The following is a 22,319-nucleotide window of genomic DNA, read 5'->3' as shown; positions in this document are numbered from 1 at the left end:
GTGCGCAGGGTGCTTGGTCGCCTGTTGGAGCATGATCTATATGTCAAGTCTGAGAAATGCTTGTTTTTCCAACAATCCATCTCCTTCCTAGGGCATCGGATTTCCACTTCAGGAGTGGAGATGGAGAGCGACCGCATTACAGCCGTGCGTAATTGGCCGACTCCAACCACGGTAAAGGAGTTGCAGCGTTTTTTGGGGTTTTCCAATTACTACCGGAGGTTTATCCGTCAGGTGGCAGCTCCCATTACCTCACTGCTAAGGGGGGGCCCGGTGCGCTTGCAGTGGTCGGCTGAGGCGAACAGGGCTTTTGAGCACCTGAAGACTCTGTTTACTTCTGCGCCTGTGCTGGCTCATCCGGATCCCTCTTTGCCATTCATAGTGGAGGTGGACGCATCCGAAGCTGGGATAGGAGCAGTGCTCTCTCAGCGTTCGGGTACGCCACTGAAGCTTCGCCCCTGTGCTTTCTTTTCTAAGAAGCTCAGCCCGGCGGAGCGAAACTATGATGTGGGGAACCGGGAGCTGTTAGCTGTCGTAGAAGCTTTGAAGGTGTGGAGGCATTGGCTTGAGGGGGCTAAACACCCTTTTCTCATCTGGACTGACCACCGCAATCTGGAGTATATCCGGCAGGCAAAGAGATTGAATCCTCGCCAGGCAAGGTGGGCCATGTTTTTCACTCGTTTTGTGTTTACTCTTTCTTACAGACCAGGCTCCCAGAACGTTAAGGCAGACGCATTGTCTCGGCTGTATGACACAGAGGAGCGGTCCATGGATCCCACTCCCATACTCCCAGCTTCGTGTTTGGTGGCGCCAGTAGTGTGGGAGCTGGACGCGGACATTGAGCGGGCGTCACGTGCAGAGCCTTCTCCCCCTGAGTGTCCAGCTGGTCGTCTGTACGTTCCGTCTGCTGTACGCGACCGATTGATATATTGGGCTCACACGTCACCCTCCTCTGGTCATCCTGGGATAGGTCGGACGATGCGCTGTCTTGACGGGAGATACTGGTGGCCCACTTTAGCTAAGGACGTGAGGATTTATGTTTCTTCCTGCTCGGTGTGCGCCCAGTGCAAGGCTCCTAGACACCTGCCCAGAGGTAAGCTACAACCTCTACCCGTTCCTCAACGGCCGTGGTCACACCTGTCGGTGGATTTTTTGACCGATCTTCCACCTTCACAGGGTTACACCACGATCCTGGTCGTTGTGGATCGGTTTTCTAAGTCCTGTCGTCTCCTCCCTTTGCCCGGTCTCCCTACGGCCTTACAAACTGCAGAGGCCCTGTTTACACACGTTTTCCGGCACTATGGGGTGCCTGAGGATATAGTGTCTGATCGGGGTCCCCAGTTCACATCAAGGGTCTGGAAGGCGTTCATGGAGCGTCTGGGGATCTCGGTTAGTCTTACCTCAGGTTTTCACCCCGAGAGTAATGGGCAGGTGGAGAGAGTTAACCAGGATGTGGGTAGGTTTCTGCGGTCTTATTGCCAGGATCGGCCGGGGGAGTGGGCGAAGTTCGTGCCCTGGGCAGAGATGGCTCAGAACTCGCTACGTCACTCCTCCACTAACCTTACTCCCTTTCAATGTGTATTAGGGTATCAGCCGGTTCTGGCTCCTTGGCATCAGAGCCAGACCGAGGCCCCTGCGGTGGACAATTGGTTTCGGCACGCTGAGGAGACCTGGGAGGCAGCCCACGTCCACCTTCAGCGTGCCATAAGGCGCCAGAAAATTGGCGCAGACCGTCGCCGCAGTGAGGCCCCAGTGTTCGCACCAGGGGACAGGGTCTGGCTCTCGACCCGAAACCTGCTCCTTCGCCTTCTCTGCCGGAAGCTGGGTCCGCGGTTTGTGGGGCCGTTTAAAGTCCTGAGGAGAGTGAACGAGGTATGTTATAGGTTACAACTACCCACTCATTACCGTATTAACCCCTCGTTCCATGTGTCTCTCCTCAGGCCGATGGTGGCTGGCCCGCTCCAGGAGGCTGAAGTGCGTAATGTTCCTCCGCCTCCTCTAGACATCGAGGGGGTTCCGGCGTACTCTGTTCGATCCATTTTGGATTCGAGACGTCGGGCGAGGGGCCTTCAGTACCTCGTGGACTGGGAGGGGTACGGGCCGGAGGAGAGATGCTGGGTTCCGGTGGAGGACGTGTTAGATCCTTCCATGTTATCAGAATTCCACCGTCTCCATCCGGATCGCCCTGCACCTCGCCTTCCGGGTCGTCCCCGAGGCCGGTGTCGACGCGCAGCTGGAGCCGCGCGTCAGGGGGGGGGTACTGTCACGACTGCTGCCGAAGTCGTTGCCTCTCCTTGTTCGGGCGGTGCTCGGCGTTCGACGTCACCGGTCTTCTAGCCATCATTGATCCTTTTTTCATTTTCCATTGGTTTTGTCTTGTCTTCCCATACACCTGTTTTCAATCCCATTCATTACCTGTTGTGTATTTAACCCTCTGTTTCCCCTCATGTCTTTGTCAGAGATTGTTTTATTGTCAGTGTAGTGTGATTGTTGTATAGGTGTGCGTCGGGTCCTTGTACCCATGTTTATGTACATTTAGTGTTATGGAGCATACTCCGTGGACTTCATTAAAAGACTCCATTTTACACTCAATTTGACTCTCCTGCGCCTGACTTCCCTGCCACCTATTACATCTACGCCTGACAATTACAATAACCCTTACCTTACCATTTTACATTTCAACTTCAACGGGGTGATGTCATCGTTGGACTTCCCAAGGATCCCAGGGAGCAATGATCCATAACACAGTGTCTTGGCGATGAGGATTGGGGACATGACAGGGAGGACAACACATGGAGGAGATACTGAATCAGATTCATTTGACCTGGAAATCTAGACTAGAGCCATTGTCCCCCTGAGTGCACTGCTGTCGAACAGCACCACATGTACTGTACTGTCACAGTGAAACATCACATCTCCACTGCATACAGTACAGGCAGTGGCGGATTTAGGCATAGGCAACATGGGAAGCCACCTGGTGCAGCGTCTTGCCGGTGGCAGCATGGGGTGCCCGCACAAAAAAAAAATACATAATAATATTCCAAATGGTGACATTTGCGTGAACTGTTTTCTATCGCTCATTTGCACGTCACGTCAATGATATCCTGTCACCGTGTGGGACTGTGGGTCAATTAACCTTGTCGGAGTGGGCGTCCTGATTCTAGTTTGTGAGCTAGGCAGGCTACTGCCTGGGAAGGTCTCCAACTCAAAAGTACAAGATGGGGAGGAAGCGGGGGTAGGTTGACCTCCGGTCTCCCCACTGGAAGCCCGGGGTTGGGGAAGCTGGGGGAATCTATCAAATAGCGCACCTCTAACAGTGTACAGTACTAATGCAATTAGTTGTGCAATTTAGTTGGTGTGTTTATTGTTTGAAGTGCAATAGTGTAATAATCAGGTTCTCTTTATAAGTGTGTTGTTCTATTTGTGTATTTGTGTGATTTACGGATTTGTGCAGTTTAATTTTTCTGTGTGTTTTTTTTGTTAGGAATAGGGTAATAGTGTAATTCAATTATATTTTTTATTTATATATTACAATTTGTTTCTATTTGTCTTTGTTATTTATTTTTGATATTTAGGAGTCCTATTTTTGTATATCTATTTATATTTATATAGTTTTAAATGTTATGATTATTTATTTGTGTTGTTTCAAATGTCCGCCTAGGGAGCCTAGGGAGCCATACAAGCTAGAACCGCCACTGAGTACTGGGCATAATTATGCTGCTTTTCCCCTTCAGTGCAAGTGCATGCATAGTCACATCCATATCCAGTGATGGAAATGGATAGTGTATAGCCACTGCCTCAACACAACACTACAGACAGTGTTGCGGTTCCCACTAGATATATAGTGCCCAATGCTCCAAATGCGTGGAACATAGATGATACCACAGCAGGAAATAACTAGCCTATCATATGTAATTAAATGCTGCTTTCTCTTTGTTTGATGTCTAATGTCCCTGCAATTCTGTGTCCTCCTGTCTGTCATACCATTCTGTGTCCTTCTGTCTGTCATACCATTCTGTGTCCCCCTCTCTTTTATACCATTCTGTGTCCTCCTCTCGTTCATACCATTTTCCCCCCATTCTTTTTTCTTTTTCTCTTTTACAGTCATTGAGCATCCCGAAAACAATGCAGTGTGGACATCCCCTGGGACAGCACGATCTCGCAGAAAGAGAGCGGTGACACCGCGATTTGTTAGCTCCAATGACAATGTAGCCTATTGCTCGGTGAAGAGTAAAGCAAGTTTGATATGATAACTGTTTGTATAGGAGGAGGACCCAACCAAACAAGCATGAGTCATAGCGCACAGCCACATCTTCGCTAGACCCTCGCAAGAAAATCGATATTACATGCTTGACCCAATTATCATTTAGGCTACCTCCTCTGATCAGACCTGTATCCCGAACCGCTCCGATCGAAGGCGCGGCTTTATGTCACGGAGACCTGCTTGAAATTATTTCATTGATATTCAGCCGGGTGCTTCAGCCGCACCGTGGAAACAAACAGGGGCTAAATAGCGCAGTAATCAACCCCCGAATATGATATGATACGGGGACTACACCGCACCAGGTAAGCTGTCTCCTCTTTGTCTGAATAAAGTGTCGTTAAGATAATAAGTGTACAGATAATGAATTCCTCCGCAAGGTCAAATATGACTGTAAAGCCGCAAGGGGGGTCCTGAAATTCCTAAGTGTTGATGTGTTGGTTATTAGGAGTGGGGTTCGGTTGTGCATCGTCAATTGACATGGTTGTGATGTTGTTTCTCTCACCAAACTGTATATTTTCATCGCATTCATCTGCACATCCCTTTGTTTTGTCATGGCTACGATAATGTTGTATTTTCTATATCAAACTTGTAGGCTACATCATAAGATACTTGTCTGGGGTTGAAACTGTAATTGCAGTGGGGATATTTTTGTTCGAGAGAGGAGACCCTAATATGACGAATGCATAGACATGTTCACAGCTACAGACGGATTGGGTAGCCTATAGGCCTACTAATGTGTAGTAGAAGTGAAACGTGAAATAGATGAGAAAGAAGGATATTCTCTACTATGTGATGCTCTAAAGGAATTCATGTCATAATGGTAAAGTTGATGTATGTCTAGGCTACATTATCTCCATCGCTAAGTCCATGCATTCTAGTCACCGGTCACTGACTGTATAAAATTGTATTTGAAATATATGGTATCTCCAGGGAAACCCACAGACCTACGAATTACTATTTCAGAATGAGATCTGAAATGACCATTCAATTGTCAGGGTCTATTCCCCCAACTCGCCTATTGTATCACGTGATTCGTTGTGATATGTACAGTGGGGCAAAAAAAGTATTTAGTCAGCTACCAATTGTGCTAGTTCTCCCACTTAAACAGATGAGAGAGGCCTGTAATTTTCATCATAGGTACACTTCAACTAGGACAGACAAAATAAGAAAAACTAATCCAGAAAATCCCATTGTAGGATTTTTAATGAATTTATTTGCAAATGATGGTGGAAAATAAGTATTTGGTCAATAACAAAAGTTTATCTCAATACTTTGTTATATACCCTTTGTTGGCAATGACAGAGGTCAAACGTTTTCTGTAAGTCTTCACAAGGTTTTCACACACTGTTGCTGGTATTTTGACCCATTCCTCCATGCAGATCTCCTCTAGAGCAGTGATGTTTTGGGGCTGTTGCTGGGCAACACGGACTTTCAACTCCCTCCAAAGATTTTCTATGGGGTTGAGATCTGGAGACTGGCTAGGCCACTCCAGGACCTTGAAATGCTTCTTACGAAGCCACTCCTTCGTTGCCCGGGCGGTGTGTTTGGGATCATTGTCATGCTGAAAGACCCAGCCACGTTTCATCTTCAATGCCCTTGCTGATGGAAGGAGGTTTTCACTCAAAATCTCACGATACATGACCCCATTCATTCTTTCCTTTACACGGATCAGTCGTCCTGGTCCCTTTGCAGGAAAACAGCCCCAAAGCATGATGTTTCCACCCCCATGCTTCACAGTAGGTATGGTGTTCTTTGGATGCAACTCAGCATTCTTTGTCCTCCAAACACGACGAGTTGAGTTTTTACCAAAAAGTTATATTTTGGTTTCATCTGACCATATTCTCCCAATCTTCTTCTGGATCATTCAAATGCTCTCTAGCAAACTTCAGACGGGCCTGGACATGTACTGGCCTAAGCAGGGGGACACGTCTGGCACTGCAGGATTTGAGTCCCTGGCAGCGTAGTGTGTTACTGATGGTAGGCTTTGTGACTTTGGTCCCAGCTCTCTGCAGGTCATTCACTAGGTCCCCCCGTGTGTTTCTGGGATTCCGTTCTTGTGATCATTTTGACCCCACTGGGTGAGATCTTGCGTGGAGCCCCAGATCGAGGGAGATTATCAGTGGTCTTGTATGTCTTTCATTTCCTAATAATTGCTCCCACAGTTGATTTCTTCAAACCAAGCTGCTTACCTATTGCAGATTCAGTCTTCCCAGCCTGGTGCAGGTCTACAATTTTGTTTCTAGTGTCCTTTGACAGCTCTTTGGTCTTGGCCATAGTGGAGTTTGGAGTGTGACTGTTTGAGGTTGTGGACAGGTGTCTTTTATACTGATAACAAGTTCAAACAGGTGCCATTAATACAGGTAACGAGTGGAGGACAGAGGAGCCTCTTAAAGAAGAAGTTACAGGTCTGTGAGAGCCAGAAATCTTGCTTGTTTGTAGGTGACCAAATACTTATTTTCCCCCATAATTTGCAAATAAATTCATTAAAAATCCTACAATGTGATTTTCTGGATTTTGTTTTCTCATTTTGTCTGTCATAGTTGAAGTGTACCTATTATGAAAATTACAGGCCTCTCTCATCTTTTTAAGTGGGAGAACTTGCACAATTGGTGGCTGACTAAATACTTTTTTGCCCCACTGTATGTAATATTTCAGTCAATTCAAGAGGGGAGAAACCTCAGTAGTCCTAGATATATTTCATGCTACTGTACTGTACGATAAACTTTTTGAAAATGGTTTTCAAAATATTTAATGTATTTATTTTTGCAAATGTAGAATGTGCAATTATTTTGTGATAAAGTTCCAATGCAGTTTTTATTTAATTATCAAATAATTTCTGGGTAACAATTTAAGTACCTCACTGTGATTATTTTCAATTCTTATTGTAAAAAATAAACAAAATATTGCTCCTTAGCAAAGATAAATTTCTAAAGCAATAATTTTGTTAGGACTGTCTGGGAGTGGTCTGAGTTGGGATGGGAAAATTTAAATCAAGCTATTATTGGCAGAGAGGTTTGGAACTCTCTTTCTTATTGGTCTATTAACTCATTTACCCATGGTGATGTCACCAGGCAGGCAGAAATTTCAGGCATACTTTTCAAACACCTCTTACACTAAAATGGCATTATCATCGCAATTTCACAGTATTATTCCAACCTCATAGTGTGAAAATATGTATAAAACACAGGAACGTCACTTTTCTTTACTGCGTTGGGCTTTTAAAGCAGTATTCTTCCTGTTTTATCAGTAATGTCAGTATTAGCCTAATTTTTTACCAATGAATGATGCTGTTGGGTGTTCACACAATCTATGTCCTGTTTGGACCGCTATATTGTATTGATTAACAATAATATACATTATATACTAAAGTATGTGGACACCCCTTCAAATGAATGGATTTGCCTATTTCAGCCTCAGCCGTTGCTGACAGATGTATAAAATTGAACATACAGCCATGCAATCTCCATACACAAACATTGGCAGTAGAATGGCCTTACTCAAGAGCTCAGTGACTTTCAACAAGGCACCATCATAGGATGCCACCTTTCCAACAAATTTCTGCCCTGCTAGAGCTGCCCCGGTCAGCTGAAAGTGCAGTTATTGTGAAGTGGAAACGTCCAGGAGCAACAATGGCTCAGCCGCGAAGTGATAGGCCACACAAGCTCACAGAACGGGACCGCTGAGTGCTGAAGTGCGAAGTGCATAAAAATGGTCTATCCTCGGTTGCAACACTCACTACAGAATTCCAAACTGCCTCTGGAAGCAACGTCAGCACAAGAATTGTTAGTCGGGAGCTTCATGAAATGGGTTTCCTTGGCCGAGATGCCGCACACAAGCCTAAGATCACCATGCGCATTGGCTGAAGGGGTGTAAAGCTCACCGCCATTGGACTCTGGAGCAGTGGAAACGCGTTCTCTGGAGTGATAAATCACGCTTCACCATCTCGGTTTGGCGGATGCCAGGAGAACGCTACCTGCCCCAATGCATAGTGCCAAATGGAAAGTTTGGTGGAGAAGGAATAATGGTCTGGGGCTGTTTTTCATGGTTTGGGCAAGGCCCCTTAGTTCCAGTGAATGGAAATCTTAATGCTACAGCATACAATGGCATTCCAGACGATTCTGTGCTTCCAACGTTGTGGCAACAGTTTGGGGAAGGCCCTTTCCTGTTTCAGCACGACAATACCCCTGTGCGCAAAGCGAGGTCCACACAGAAATGGTTTGTTGAGATCAGTGTGGAAGAACTTGACTGGCCTGCACAGAGACCTGACCTCAACCCCAGCAACCGCAGCAACCCCCTCAACCGCAGCAATGTTCCAACATCTAGTGGAAATCCTTCCTAGAAGAGTGGAGGCTGTTATAGCAGCAAAGGGGGGGACCAATTCCATATTAATACCTATGATTTTGGAATGAGATGTTTGACGAGCAGGTGTCCTCATATAGTGTACCTCGCTGGATCTTATTTACCACCTTGTTGATTCATCTGCTTGGTTTATTCCACTGAATTCCCATCGAAGTAAGAAACAAGACAAATCTAATTACAATGCTCCCGTGTCTCAAATGAACAGCTTGGGGGCCTCTCGCACATCTTCGATATTAGCATGGGGTGATGGAACTCCTGATGGGAGACCCCACAGCTACTCTATATGAGGCAGAGGACACACTGACCCCTTCCTGTAGGATACAGTCACCTCCTGCTTCAAGGAACCAAGGCCCTTATTCATAAAGAGTAAGCGTGATAGTTAAACTGATCTAGGATCAGTTTAGTATTATAGATCATAATGAATAAGATTACATGGACAGAGGGGACCTGATCCTAGATCAGCACTCCTATTCTGAGGGGCGTTATGAATCATTACGGGCCCTGAATAAAGGAGTGACTTGTCTATCCCTCTGCCTCTCCCCTCAAAATGTACTCTGACAGAGTAACTTAAACCCACAGTTCTATTATATGGAATATTGATCCTAAACTGATCCTAGGTCAGCATTCTTACTCTCACACTTACTCTTTATGAATACGGGCCTATTCATTGTTTTGTGCAGAAAAAAGAAGACTAACCTTTCCTTGGCTGAGAACAAACTTAATGATGAGGATGATTAATAGTGAGTCCCAAAAACAACACCCTAGGAGACAAAATTCCAGAACAACAGATGCTTGAAGTCAGCATCTAATTTTGATTGAGATAAACTACATAGGAAATCACTTTATAGGATGTGAACGTCCTCGGATGACAGTTCAAGGAGTCCCACACAGTGTGTCTGTGTGAGTGCTGAGTTGCTCTGATTCCTTTTCTTCATTTTGCCCCTGTACACCTGGTTCAATTATTGCGGGAGAGTTGATTGCTGAATGCTCGGTTGGCCATTGAAGAACAATTTCATAGGGAACCATCATTTCACTTCACACTTCCAAGGGGTTGGATGTGATCTCGTCCGACAGCCAGAGAGAGTGGTGCAGTAGTAATAGGTCACTTTCGTATAGTGTGAATATACTGTGGACGTTTGCCAACTGTGTGGCATGGAAAATCCAATCTGACAAATCACAACTCAAGCACTCAGGACTATACAAGCCATCCTATTTTCCTTCTGTACTAAAAATACCATGGCAAAGCCATTTAGTTCGTACCTTTCAGAAATCGGATTTCTTTTTGAGTGGGCCCCTGCTCACTCACTCTTTCTATTTCTCTCTGTCTGGAGTCTGCAGCTGCAGGCTTAGACACTGCTTGAGATTTATCTTCGGATGGGTGTGTGCGTTTGGCCTACATATAAGCCAATACACTGTGATGTATTTGAGCCTACAATTCCAAATGGAATATTTAGTAGCCTGGCTAGGACATTCAGTAACTAGAAGTGTCTGATTTAGAAGGATAAGGATAACTCGTCGAGACATTTGCTTTGTTATTAATGACAATAGGCCTGCTTTTTAATTGCTATAACCTGTAGAAGGATGACGAGGAAAATAAGATCACAGAGTCGAAAATGAACAGACTCTATGATGAATGAAGCCTGTTGGAAAAATCCAATGGGCTAATTGAAGTGCATTTGAAATCTCCCCAAAATGGTTCAATGTCTTATCTATGTCCACAATAAACAGGTCTGTTGCTGTAGCTTCAGGGGAGATTTTGCAACAGATGAGACCAACAAACACACAGAGGTCTGTGTTTGAGGCCAGCAGATGGCTCATTTCAGACCTTTTTAAAAGGACTTCTGTCATAGATATAGGATCGTTATTTGATCACTATTTTGTTGCTGAGAAAATTGATCAACTCCTACAAAAATGTCCATTTATTATAGTACACATAATAATTCATATTCTTACTGTAGGAAACAAATTAAGATCCTACATCTGTAGGCTGCAGTGTCTGATAGCTCTTTATTTAACCCTTATTTTACCAGGTAAGTTAACTGAGAACACATTCTCATTTACAGCAACGACCTGGGGAATAGTTACAGGGGAGAGGAGGGGGGATGAATGAGACCATTGTAAACTGGGGATGATTAGGTGGCCATGATGGTATGAGGGCCAGATTGGGAATTTAGCCAGGACACCAGGGTTAACACCCCTACTCTTGCGATATGTGCCATGGAATCTTTAGTGCCCACAGAGTCAGGACACCCATTTAACGTACCATCCGAAAGACGGCACCCTACACAGGGCAATGTCCCCAATCACTGCCCTGGGCATTGGGATATATGTTTTTTCTAATGGTAAAGTCAAACATGGAACTAAGGCTACACTATTGCTTTCACTTGTTGCGATTGCAAAGTCAATGCCTCTGTCCCCACTTAAGGATAATTCAATAGATTTCCTCCTGGGTTAAGAGGAATTATTTAATTCACTCAAGCTTGTTGAAGTGTGTGGTAAGTGTTTGTGATTGCCGTAGTCTTTCAAATTCCATCAGTTTTTGAGCAAAAATCATTTGTGGCATAGTTAATCTTAGTTTTGGCATTGCTTTATCTTCTCTGCTCCAAAGGGACTCGGAGTGCTCATGGTCCATCATTTCAAATCAGTTTGCAGTCATCAGAGACACATTAAAATGAAATGTACTTACTGGAATGAAAAGAGGAAAGGCCAACCATCTCTGAGCAGCAAAACAGTTTAGGTCAGTATTGAAGCATCATTGTCTTGGGCTTATTCTTAGTAATTTGGAGTTATTGCTATTATCTGTTGCTTTGTTTACAGATTCAGTTAATACATTCAGTTCTGATGCGGTAGTTGGCACACAGTCTTTATTGTGATGGATACTAGGAGTCAGAAATAAGCGAAGGTGTCAACTCCCATTGTTTTAATGTATTGCCTCATTGGTCACATTCATCGAGGATGAAAGTCTAGTTTGAAAAATATCCATAAATGTTTTTTGGAGTGCACTACACTGCGGTACAACTGTTCCTCATCACTCACCCTGTTAGTTTTCTAATTTCAAGTTAAAATGTCTTTCTGTTTAAAAATAATTGTAATAAAGTCTCACGTCTTTTTTGGTGTTTCGATATCACCTTTGAGGTCAGGATGTAATATGCAAGAGTGAGAAAGACATTACCAAGATCATCATTCTCTATTATATTAGAGGATATTATACTATATAAGGCGTATAGTATCGTTATGTACATGGAAGGATCTAATGTGTTGTTCATACTTCTTCTCTGAATCTAAAACTATTCTATTTTTCCTACTTTATAGGGAATTACACAAATAGACAGGGACAGGATTGTGGACACCTGGTTCGACTTTGGATCCCTACAGTAGAAGTGTCTCAGAGGACTGTCTCAATAGAGGATGGGAACCAACCCAAAAAGGACAGTGACAGTCCAAATGGTCCCTCAACTGGCTGGAGTGGAAGCTCTGGGAAACCAGGAGTCTAACGCCAACTGGGCTAAAGAACCTAACCTGAACCTCACTCAGGGTTGCCCTGCCCCCACCACTACCACTACCCCTGTCCCTACAGAACACACACGGGATAACCTGTGTCTGACAACCCCCAACACAACCTCCAGGATCCAATCAACTGGCCATGGACAACCGGTTGGCGGCGGAGTGGGGTCCAACACCAACACAACTTTCTCGACCAATGGCGACAGAGGGAAATCGCCATCGGAGCATGTGATTGGAATAGAGCAGCAGATGGTATTGACATGCCGAGGAGGTGTGAGTGTAACCGAGGCGACGGCAGAGGGCCGTAGGGACGGCAACGCCAATTTGACAGCGTTAACCCCCACAGCCGCCGCCGAGGAGAAGGAGAAGCATATCTGTAAGGCCAGCCTGTCGTCCGCCATTACATCATCAAAGGTTGACGTGCATACAAATTACTGCAGAGAGAAAGAGCCTGGTGGAGCAGGGGCGGGGGAGGGGTGTGCAGCCAAGCCATCGCCAGAGCCCACAGCAGTACAGAGTGCTACAGCCAGAGTTTCTGCAGTAGCTAAAGAGGAGTCGCTACTAGAAGGGGACAACAAAAACGCAACCACACCAAATCAACATCCCCCTCAGACCTGTGATCCAAAGCATACCTCGGCCTCTGAAGTGCTGACGTCTCTGACAACTCCCAAACAAGGTAAGGCAGAGGGAGCTGCAGTGACTTCAAACAAGGTTGCTCCACCTCCTTACAAATCAAAAGAGGCTGATAATAGTACTACAACACAGAGTCTGTCACCTTTACCTAGCCCCGCCACCGCCACCGCCACCGCCACCAACCCTACTCCATCAGAACGTCCTCTACAGGCCTCTAAAGAAAATACGCCCAAGACAAACTCTCAGAACCCTCCTTCCCAAACGGAATACAATAAAACGGCAGCTACATCACAGCCGGAACAGACCAAGGAGACTGCAGTAGCTCCTGTCAATGCTGCCATCACCATCACGCCTCCATCATCAGACAGCAAGGAGAACGTAGGGCTTAGGAATAAGGCCTCAAGTCCGGCACCTCCCGAGAAGAAGGATTTAAAACCTACTCCAGTAGCAAAGACAGAGATCTGCTTAGATAAACACCTGCAGGCGGCATCATCAGAGTCTTCATCACAGAAGGAGTCTCCCTCGTCACCCAACAAGGCCCAACAGAACCAACAGCCTGAGGCCCAACAGAGCCAGAACCAACAGCCTGAGGCCCAACAGAGCCAGAACCAACAGCCTGAGGCCCAACAGGGCCAGAACCAACAGCCTGAGGCCCAACAGGGCCAGAACCAGCAGCCTGCCTACCATGCAGCACAGGTGACAGACGAAGCCGTCCAGACTGCCTCGGTCTCGGAGGAGATGCAACAGAAAGCCCACTGCAAACTATACCGGGAGGCCTCCACCATGACCCGCACCCCCATCGCCACCCCCACCGCCACCCCCACCCATAGCAAGCAGGGCCAAGATGTGGAGGTCCAGGCAGTGGCTAACGTGTGCAGCCGGGCGGTCTCCACCAGCCCCAGCCTGTTTCCTCTGCCCCCGCCCTACAGGTCCACTGACAGAGGTGCTGCCCTGAGGGAGGAAGCAGCAGCTGAGAGCCTGTCTGTGGTCTACCAGGTGCCCCTCCACCAGATTCACATGGGCAGCAGTCCATCCTGCCCCCCGCCACCTAACTACACCGCAGGTCTCAGGTCCGGGTCAGAGCGATTGACCCTGGAGGCGGGGTTATGCTCCAGTCAGAGTGCCGGGGTGGTGCTCCATGCAGAGGAGGCGGTGGCGGCCCTCCATGCAGAGGTCGCCAGGCTGGGGGCCAAGCCTAAAGATCTGGCAGTCGGGGGGGCAGCAGCGCTATGCAACATCCAGCAGAGAGGAGCACTCCCGCCTCTGCAGCCCGTCTACCAGATCAACATCGAATCGTGCGGCAGCCAAAACGAGCCGGTAGCTAAAGCGAATCATCACCAGCATCAAGGCGAGAAGGCAGTGGCAGACTCCCAATCCAAACCCAATGCAGCAGAGAAACCAAAGGTGTCTAATGAAGGGCAGACCGTGCCAACGCAGCCTGCCAAGCCTCCCTCTGCTAAAGCTCCATCCCCCTTGTCGCCAACTGCCGCAAGCAAGACCAAATCCTCCGACAATAAGGCTGCTCCTCCTCCTTCGCAGTCAACTCCTTCCGTTACCAAGCCCAGCCAGGCCTCAACGACAACCTCCAAAAAAACAGAGGACACTAAACCCAAGACGGCAGTGAAAGCAGCGAAGCAGAGCATTGTTAAGGGGGTTGGGGGCGTTAAGGCTTTGTTGGGCAAGAAGAAGCAGGAGCAGCTGGAGCCGGAGAGGAAGGAAAAGGAGGACGAAGACGAGGAGGGGAAACAGAAAGGAGAGAAGAGCGTGCACGATGTGCTGTGGGACGAGCAGGGGATGACCTGGGAGGTGTACGGAGCAGCCGTTGACCCCGAGTCCCTTGGCTTTGCCATCCAGAGCCACCTGCAGTGTAAGATCAAAGAACAAGAGAAGAAGGTCGTGACCCAGTCATCACTCAGGAAGTCCATCTCAGTGCCGCCGGTGGTGCCCGACTCGCCCGCCACCGTTGCCGTGGACGACGCCAACAGCAGGAAAAACAAGAGGAGGCAGCAGAACGTTTTCAGGTCCATGCTGAAAAATGTCAGACGGCCCAAGTGCTGCGCGCACCCTCCCCCTACCGCCGTGCTGGAGTGAGAAGGAGAAGCAGCGGGCTGTATGCAGCCCACACCATCAGCTGAGTCCCCTATAAAGCAGGCTGGTTCACCCCTTGTTATGGTTCCTCCGATGCCAAGCCATGTGTGGATATTGGGATCTCTCCCTAACCCTACTGGTCAGATGTTGTGGTATAGAATGTTACCGTAGTTAGGGTTGATGATTATCAACAGAAGAGGGCAAAACAAAAAGCTAAAATAGGTTCTTGGTATGGACAACTTATTTTTTAGATGAGAGAGATTCTAACAGTATTTAATGAAAAATGGCAATAATAATATCTTAGTGAAACGCATGTGTGTTAGTACTTATGGCAGTCATAACTCATTTTACCACTATGAAGTCCTGGTGTATACAGTACATGCCTCTGATCTTTGGGCGTACATACATATTACTGTCAGTATCATACCTTTTACAGATGTGCAACTAAATATCACTACTTCTCAGTGCAGTGGGTGCATTTTGGTAAATATACAGTATGATAACGTTCCGGGTGTATTGAACAACCTCTATTTATAAGATTAATATATTATTATTTATTTAGTTTGTTTTTTGTTGCAGATTTTATTTTGAATGGGTAACTACTTACTTTGTCTTGATAAAGAAGATGAATAAAACCTCTGCTGTGCTCATTTCCGTATGTCTTATACACAATATAACACTGGGCCTGTGTGCATTTAGGTGCTCTATATTTAGTCTCTGTTCTCTCCGTTTTGGATTTTTTTTTAAACTCAAGGTCGAAAACGGATCTACAGCCGAGCAGTTTTTGTCTGGATTCATTGACAGGTGTTTCAAGAGAGCGTTAGCAGCATGCATCCCCACAGTGTGAGTTCCTCAGTTACAATGTGTTATCAGACATCGCTTGAGGATGGGTAAAGGGTCTGTTTGAAGCAGTAGCTGATAGCTGATCTATGGGGACCGGAAACGATTGAGAGCGTGAGTAATGTCTAGTAGTAGAGACATTGCTAATCCGAGGAGCTCTGAGGTCTCTATTTTTAAATTCCTCTTCCAATTGGTCTGTGGACCCTCCTCATGAAACACCCAGCTTGTCATGTCCTTTATGGGATCCTAATACTCTTCTTTTTTAAACTATTGGTTAGACTCTGTTCGTATACTACATGAAATGTCAGCTTTTTGACTTGCTCTGAATCAAAACATAAATATACTGATGTTGTATATGCTTAGTTTGTACACACTGTATCATCAGGTACAGTGTTTTGTTTCAATAAGTGCATCTGAAAACTGCTGTAGAAGGCTGTTTGAAACCACAGGGGACATTGTTCAGGATGTATCAGCAGGTAGTAGTAGAGAAGTGGTGGTGCGTACCCCTTGTGGATTAGTTGTCGATGGGCTTTATACAGCCCTTTCCCAAAAGAATGTCTTTGAGACAGTGGTGAAATTGACCCAAAGCACACATTAGTGTGTGTATACAGTACTCCACACTATTCAAGCCTTTTTCCTCTCGCTATAATCTCTCATTAAAATTAGATTACATTCAAATTAAAATACTTTTGAAATTAGATGGTTGAATATTTGCGGAGAAGGAGAAATATAGTCTCTTCAAAGACTTAAAAACAGTTTATTTTCAAAATCATTTAAATGTAGAATCGTTCACTTGCTGGGTTAGTTTAATTCTGGGTTTTACATCTTTGATTGGATTAGGCACAGTGAAAGTAAAAATGACTAAATCTGGGAATTACTGTGGGCTTCTATTAGAGAACACAAATTAGTAGTAAGATTTTTTTTCAAAATGCACGTTTTTATGTGTAAATCCATTAGTATCCAATCAAATCAAATCAAATGTATTTATAAAGCCTTTCTTACTTTAGCTGATATCTCAAAGTGCTGTACAGAAACCCAGCCTAAAACCCCAAACAGCAAGCAATGCAGGTGTAGAAGCACGGTGGCTAGGAAAAACTCCCTAGGAAGAAACCTAGAGAGGAACCAGGCCATGAGGGGTGGCCAGTCCTCTTCTGGCTGTGGAGATTATAACAGAACATGGCCAAGATGTTCAAATGTTCATAGATAACCAGCAGGGTCAAATAATAATAATCACAGTGGTTGTCGAGGGTGCAACAGGTCAGCACCTCAGGAGTATATGTCCGTTGGCTTTTCATAGCCAATCATTAAGAGTATCTCTACCGCGCCTGCTGTCTCTAGAGAGTTGAAAACAGCAGGTCTGGGACAGGTAACACGTCCGGTGAACAGGTCAGGGTTCCATGGCCGCAGGCAGAACAGTTGAAACTGGAGCAGCAGCACGGCCAGGTGGACTGGGGACAGCAAGGCGTCATCAGGCCAGGTAGTCCTGAGGCATGGTCCTAGGGCTCAGGTCCTCCGAGAGTACATAAGTACATAAGTACATAAGTACATAAGTACATAGTACATAAGACAGATGTTCAAAATGTAAGTCACCATTTGTTTTTTTATGATGCATCTATACTCCAAATCCAGTCATTGTAAGAGGTAGGTAGGTCTACATTCCAAAGCCAGTCATTGTAAGAGGTAGGTAGGTCTACATTCCAAATCCAGTCATTGTAAGAGGTAGGTAGGTCTACATTCCAAATCCAGTCATTGTAAGAGGTAGGTAGGTCTACATTCCAAAGCCAGTCATTGTAAGAGGTAGGTAGGTCTACATTCCAAATCCAGTCATTGTAAGAGGTAGGTAGGTCTACATTCCAAAGCCAGTCATTGTAAGAGGTAGGTAGGTCTACATTCCAAATCCAGTCATTGTAAGAGGTAGGTAGGTCTACATTCCAAATCCAGTCATTGTAAGAGGTAGGTAGGTCTACATTCCAAAGCCAGTCATTGTAAGAGGTAGGTAGGTCTACATTCCAAATCCAGTCATTGTAAGAGGTAGGTAGGTCTACATTCCAAATCCAGTCATTGTAAGAGGTAGGTAGGTCTACATTCCAAAGCCAGTCATTGTAAGAGGTAGGTAGGTCTACATTCCAAATCCAGTCATTGTAAGAGGTAGGTAGGTCTACATTCCAAAGCCAGTCATTGTAAGAGGTAGGTAGGTCTACATTCCAAATCCAGTCATTGTAAGAGGTAGGTAGGTCTACATTCCAAAGCCAGTCATTGTAAGAGGTAGGTAGGTCTACATTCCAAATCCAGTGATGTGAAATGTATGGGTTAAGCAGAGTAAATTAAACTATGAGTCTGCTTACATAAAGTTAATTAAAACTTTCAATTTATCTAGTCTCTTTTAGAATCACCTTAAACATACTTTTTTTCCTTAGGAGAAAATATCCGCTTAAAAATATTACATAAACCTTGTTTCCTCCACATTGTTATTAAGAGTAATGAAGTTATTACATTATAAAACATTGAAAACGTAGTCTCAACGTGTTGATATAGGCTTACCATCACATCCTACTGTGGAATGGGGAATATTCACAGCCAATCTACTTTGTTTGGGAATTACAACTAACTGTCTGTTTGAATACACCCTCTGTCTCAGTGTGATACACTGATTTCACAGGACTGTGCTGTCACTTCCTGTGTGTCTGGGTGTATGTGTGTGTCACCACTCATCACTGCACTCGTCACAGTGGGCTGTTAGGTTAGGTGTCCTGGGCTATTCTGTTCCCTGTCAAAAGAACACACACACACACACACACACACAAAAGTCCATCCCCCTGGTATTCAAGGTGTTAAGACGAGAATCACACCCCCCACACACTCACAACCAGACAGTCATCTCAGTTGCTGATTAAAGGGGCTGCCACAGTGAAGTGCATCACCAACCTATTTTGTTGTGCCGCTACCTTTGAGAGATGTATTGGATTTGTACTGACACTTTTTCTACATGTGTAGAGCTACAACATCCCCTGATCCTCTCCCTCCCATCTTCCTTCAATGTTCCCCCATCTCTCTCTCTCTCTCTGTCTCTTCGCGCTCTCTCTCTCTGTCCATAGATCACGACCAGCAGCAGTCGGCTCACCAGCCTTAATGCTGACTCCCTCACCCCGGCCTTAATTAGCTGGTGTTTCAATATTTAATGTCCCCTTCGCCCCCCGTGTCCCTGCGACTGGTTCCCATTTGAAAGTGGCCATAGGCGGTGGATGTTAAACACAAGAGGAGATTCATTGTGATGAAAAGACTGTAAGATAGAGAGATGAGAGAGACTGAGACAGAGAGAAACAGACATGAGAGGTAGGGGATCTCAAAAAAGTGAGAAAAAATACCTCTCACTCTGCCATAGTAACTTGCAGCCTGTATTATTCAATATTAAAATCACACTCTGCACTGTATGTCCTGTCTAATATCACTACCCAGAATCCAATCTGGTCATGACCGCAGTCTTTTGGTTCCAGACGGTTGGGGGTGGGGCTGTTTTGAATGCACCTGTTTGAAATGGAAAGGTTGTTTTGTAATGTTGTACAATGAGTGCTGCTGTTCTCCTCTCTGGCAGGATAAGAAATATAGGGAGTGGAATTGAAACTGAGTTGTATTTTAGAGTTATAAATCATAGGGTTTGGAAAATGAAATCCCTGCCTTAAAAATAGATATAGGCTATTTTACTTGCAGATGATCATTGATTTAGATGAAAATCAATTGTGCGGGGCCCAGAAACTTAATTAAACTGAGAGCCCGTGTTCATCAACAGTTGGCCAGTCTATCATCATCTAACATTAATGTGTCAGTGCGCTTTAAGAAATCCAATTATGCTCTAGCGTTGGAAAAGATTAGTGGAGTCTACATTCTATCTTGGTGAGTGAATTTCTCTGAATGTCACTGTTGTGTCGTCTCATACGATTCTGTTATATTCTCACGGGGCATTTTTCCCCTCTCTATGGAAATTCCTCTACAGTCACCACTACATAACCGTTCTTTGAGCTTCACTGAATATCAGGTTTCGGCGTGGTGCTTCGACTGCGTGTTAGTTAGAGTCTATATCAAGACTCCCTCTAGCCCTCCAGATAAAATGTCCACTTCAGAAAAATAGTTAAACTGTGTTAAACCTCCTGCTATGACCCAGTTAGCCACACACACACACACACACACACACACACACACACACACACACACACACACACACACACACACACACACACACACACACACAGAGACTCATCTCAGCTACACAGAAAATCCGTAGAAGGCCTCGTGTAGCCTAGACGCAGCTTGAGCACAAGCCATTACAATTACCAATACAAATCACAAATAATTCCCTGTCGGATCTTTAGACGCACATCAGACTCACTCAGACTCCATCTTATCATGGGGATCAGTTTCTGTCTTAATTGCTGTTTACTGATTGTATTTTGAGATTGGTACGTATGTGATTATGAGTAAGGGTCTGGTGATCTTAGCGATGCTTAGCTATTCTCCATAGATGAACCACTGGGGTTTATTCTGGAGCACTGGGTGATGTAATGACTCATGTCAAGCTTTATGTTCTCCCTCTATGATGATGTCATATAAAAGCACTATATCTCTCACTCTCTTTCTCTCCCTCTTTCTCTCTCTTTCTTTTTCTCCCCCTCTTTATCTCTCTCTCACTTTCTCTCTATCATAAAAGCGCCATATCAGTCAGCAACAGCAGGGCAGCTAAAGCCCCTGCCTCTCCCCTGAAGCGTCTCTTTATCCCTGACCTCTGAACAGCTCTTATAGTGCCTTCCCAGTACTGCTTCAGTCCTTTTTGTTTCTCTCCCTGACCCCAGAACAGCTCTTATAGCGCCTCCCCAGTACTGCTCCAGTTGTTTTGTTTACTCACTGTTGTCTTGAATCACCGGCAGCGCTACAGTAAGGAACTTCCTCCGATGTCGTCTGCTGCTCAGGCCCCTGTGGACTACATGGCCTACATTACTTCGCATTGTTGGGAAGCGTTGTGGGAAAAGGTGTTTGGAAGGATTGAGGTGTGTGTGTGCGCTTCTGTGTGTGTGTGTGTGTGTGTGCACGCGTTTATGCGTGTGTGTGTGTTCCCCTATGTGCTCTTGTTCATAGGGGAACACATACTTGTTTCTATCTTCCTCTCCCTCCTCCAATCCAGCATACTCCATCACTGTGTAACACTACACACTGCAGACCTGAGCATTTTATAGTGGCTTGTTATTAACCACCCCGCCGTTCCACACACAAACACACGTACGTAACCTTTCACATGCTGAAAGTCAAGCACAGGTACACACACACACACACACACACACACACACACACACACACACACACACACACACACACACACACACACACACACACACACACACACACACACACACACACACACACACACACACACACACTAAGGTCACCTTGGCTGTCTTCACTAGAGACTGCTTTATAACGGCTGACAGATGTTTCTATAAATCATTGGTCCCCCAGTGGACAGAGGTTCCACACACACACACACACACACACACACACACACTGCAGCAACACTCTATCTCTCTCCCTTTTTCTCCCTCTCCCTCCCCCTCCCAGAGACACTCATGGTTGAGAAAAATATCCCCCACATTGACACACCACATCTAATAAAGCGATTTGAGCGACTGGGAAAACTGCTATATAAATCCAATCCATTCTTGATGCACTAAAATGTTTTGCAGCTGATATATTGAAGACCTGCAGCAGCAGCAGGGTTGATATACTGACCTGTAGTTGTAGGACTTTTACTAGTATTGTTGTGAACGGATGTCATTGTGGTGAGTGGTGTGCAGTTAGTTGTGAGCAAGTTTGGAGGGTAGAGTTGCATTGAGAGTTGTTAATGTCACTTCACAGATATCTTAGTTTGGAAGCATCCTCCATGGCAGGTGTCCAGTTGTATTTATTTTATTTGTGAACAAATTCTTATTTACAATGACGGCCTACCCTGACCAAACCCTAACCCGGACGACGCTGGGCCAATTGTGCACCGCCCTATGGGACTCCCAATCACAGCCTTTTGTGATACAACCTTGAAATCGAACCAGGGTCTGTAGTGACGCCTCTAGCACTGAGATGCAGTTCCTTAGACAGCTGCGCCACTCGGGAGCCCCAAGTGAAGGGGTTTCTCCCCCTTGAGTTGAAATGTAAAGCAACTGAGAAAATATCTCAACCACCTACTAGAATTGACCCACAACCAACAAAAAATGCAAGACATTATATAAAATCATTATCGACTGTATAATATCTTAAATCATTTAATTTAGTTCTCTTAAATAATGATATGCTCCTAAATGTGTTGCCAAGGAGAGATAAGAAGTTTCTGTTTCAGCCCAGACGTCAATTCAACGTCTATTCCACGTTGATTCAACGTAATTTCATTGAAATGACACGGTTGATTCAACCAGTGTGTGCCCAGTGGGAGTACAGTATATCACCACTTGTTCCTGTCTTTCCCAAAGGGAAGAATTGGAGGGAATGTATAGGCCTAGGTGCTTATCTCCTAGAGATATATTAGGTATTTAAAGTGACTGGTTACCATAGTGAATGTGTCTCTGTCTAATCAGACTGTGGCTGAATCCAAGAGGCC

The 22,319-nt window shown here is 45.4% G+C and overlaps 1 protein-coding gene across 1 annotated transcript; it reads left to right on the top strand.

Moving 5' to 3' along the window:
• Window positions 1–3,861: 3,861 nt before the first annotated feature.
• LOC110498432 (uncharacterized) lies at window positions 3,862–15,478 on the top strand. The gene is made up of 2 exons (XM_036954235.2): window positions 3,862–4,563; window positions 11,933–15,478. Exon 2 carries the CDS (start codon window positions 12,029–12,031, stop codon window positions 14,846–14,848), a length of 2,820 nt encoding a protein of 939 aa, XP_036810130.2. The 5' UTR covers window positions 3,862–4,563; window positions 11,933–12,028; the 3' UTR covers window positions 14,849–15,478.
• Window positions 15,479–22,319: the final 6,841 nt, after the last annotated feature.

This window comes from Oncorhynchus mykiss, chromosome 19 (assembly GCF_057628025.1).
Source record: "Oncorhynchus mykiss isolate SJ-2025 chromosome 19, ASM5762802v1, whole genome shotgun sequence".
NCBI classification, from domain to species: Eukaryota; Metazoa; Chordata; class Actinopteri; order Salmoniformes; family Salmonidae; genus Oncorhynchus; species Oncorhynchus mykiss.
This window is presented reverse-complemented; position numbering and strand designations above follow the sequence as displayed.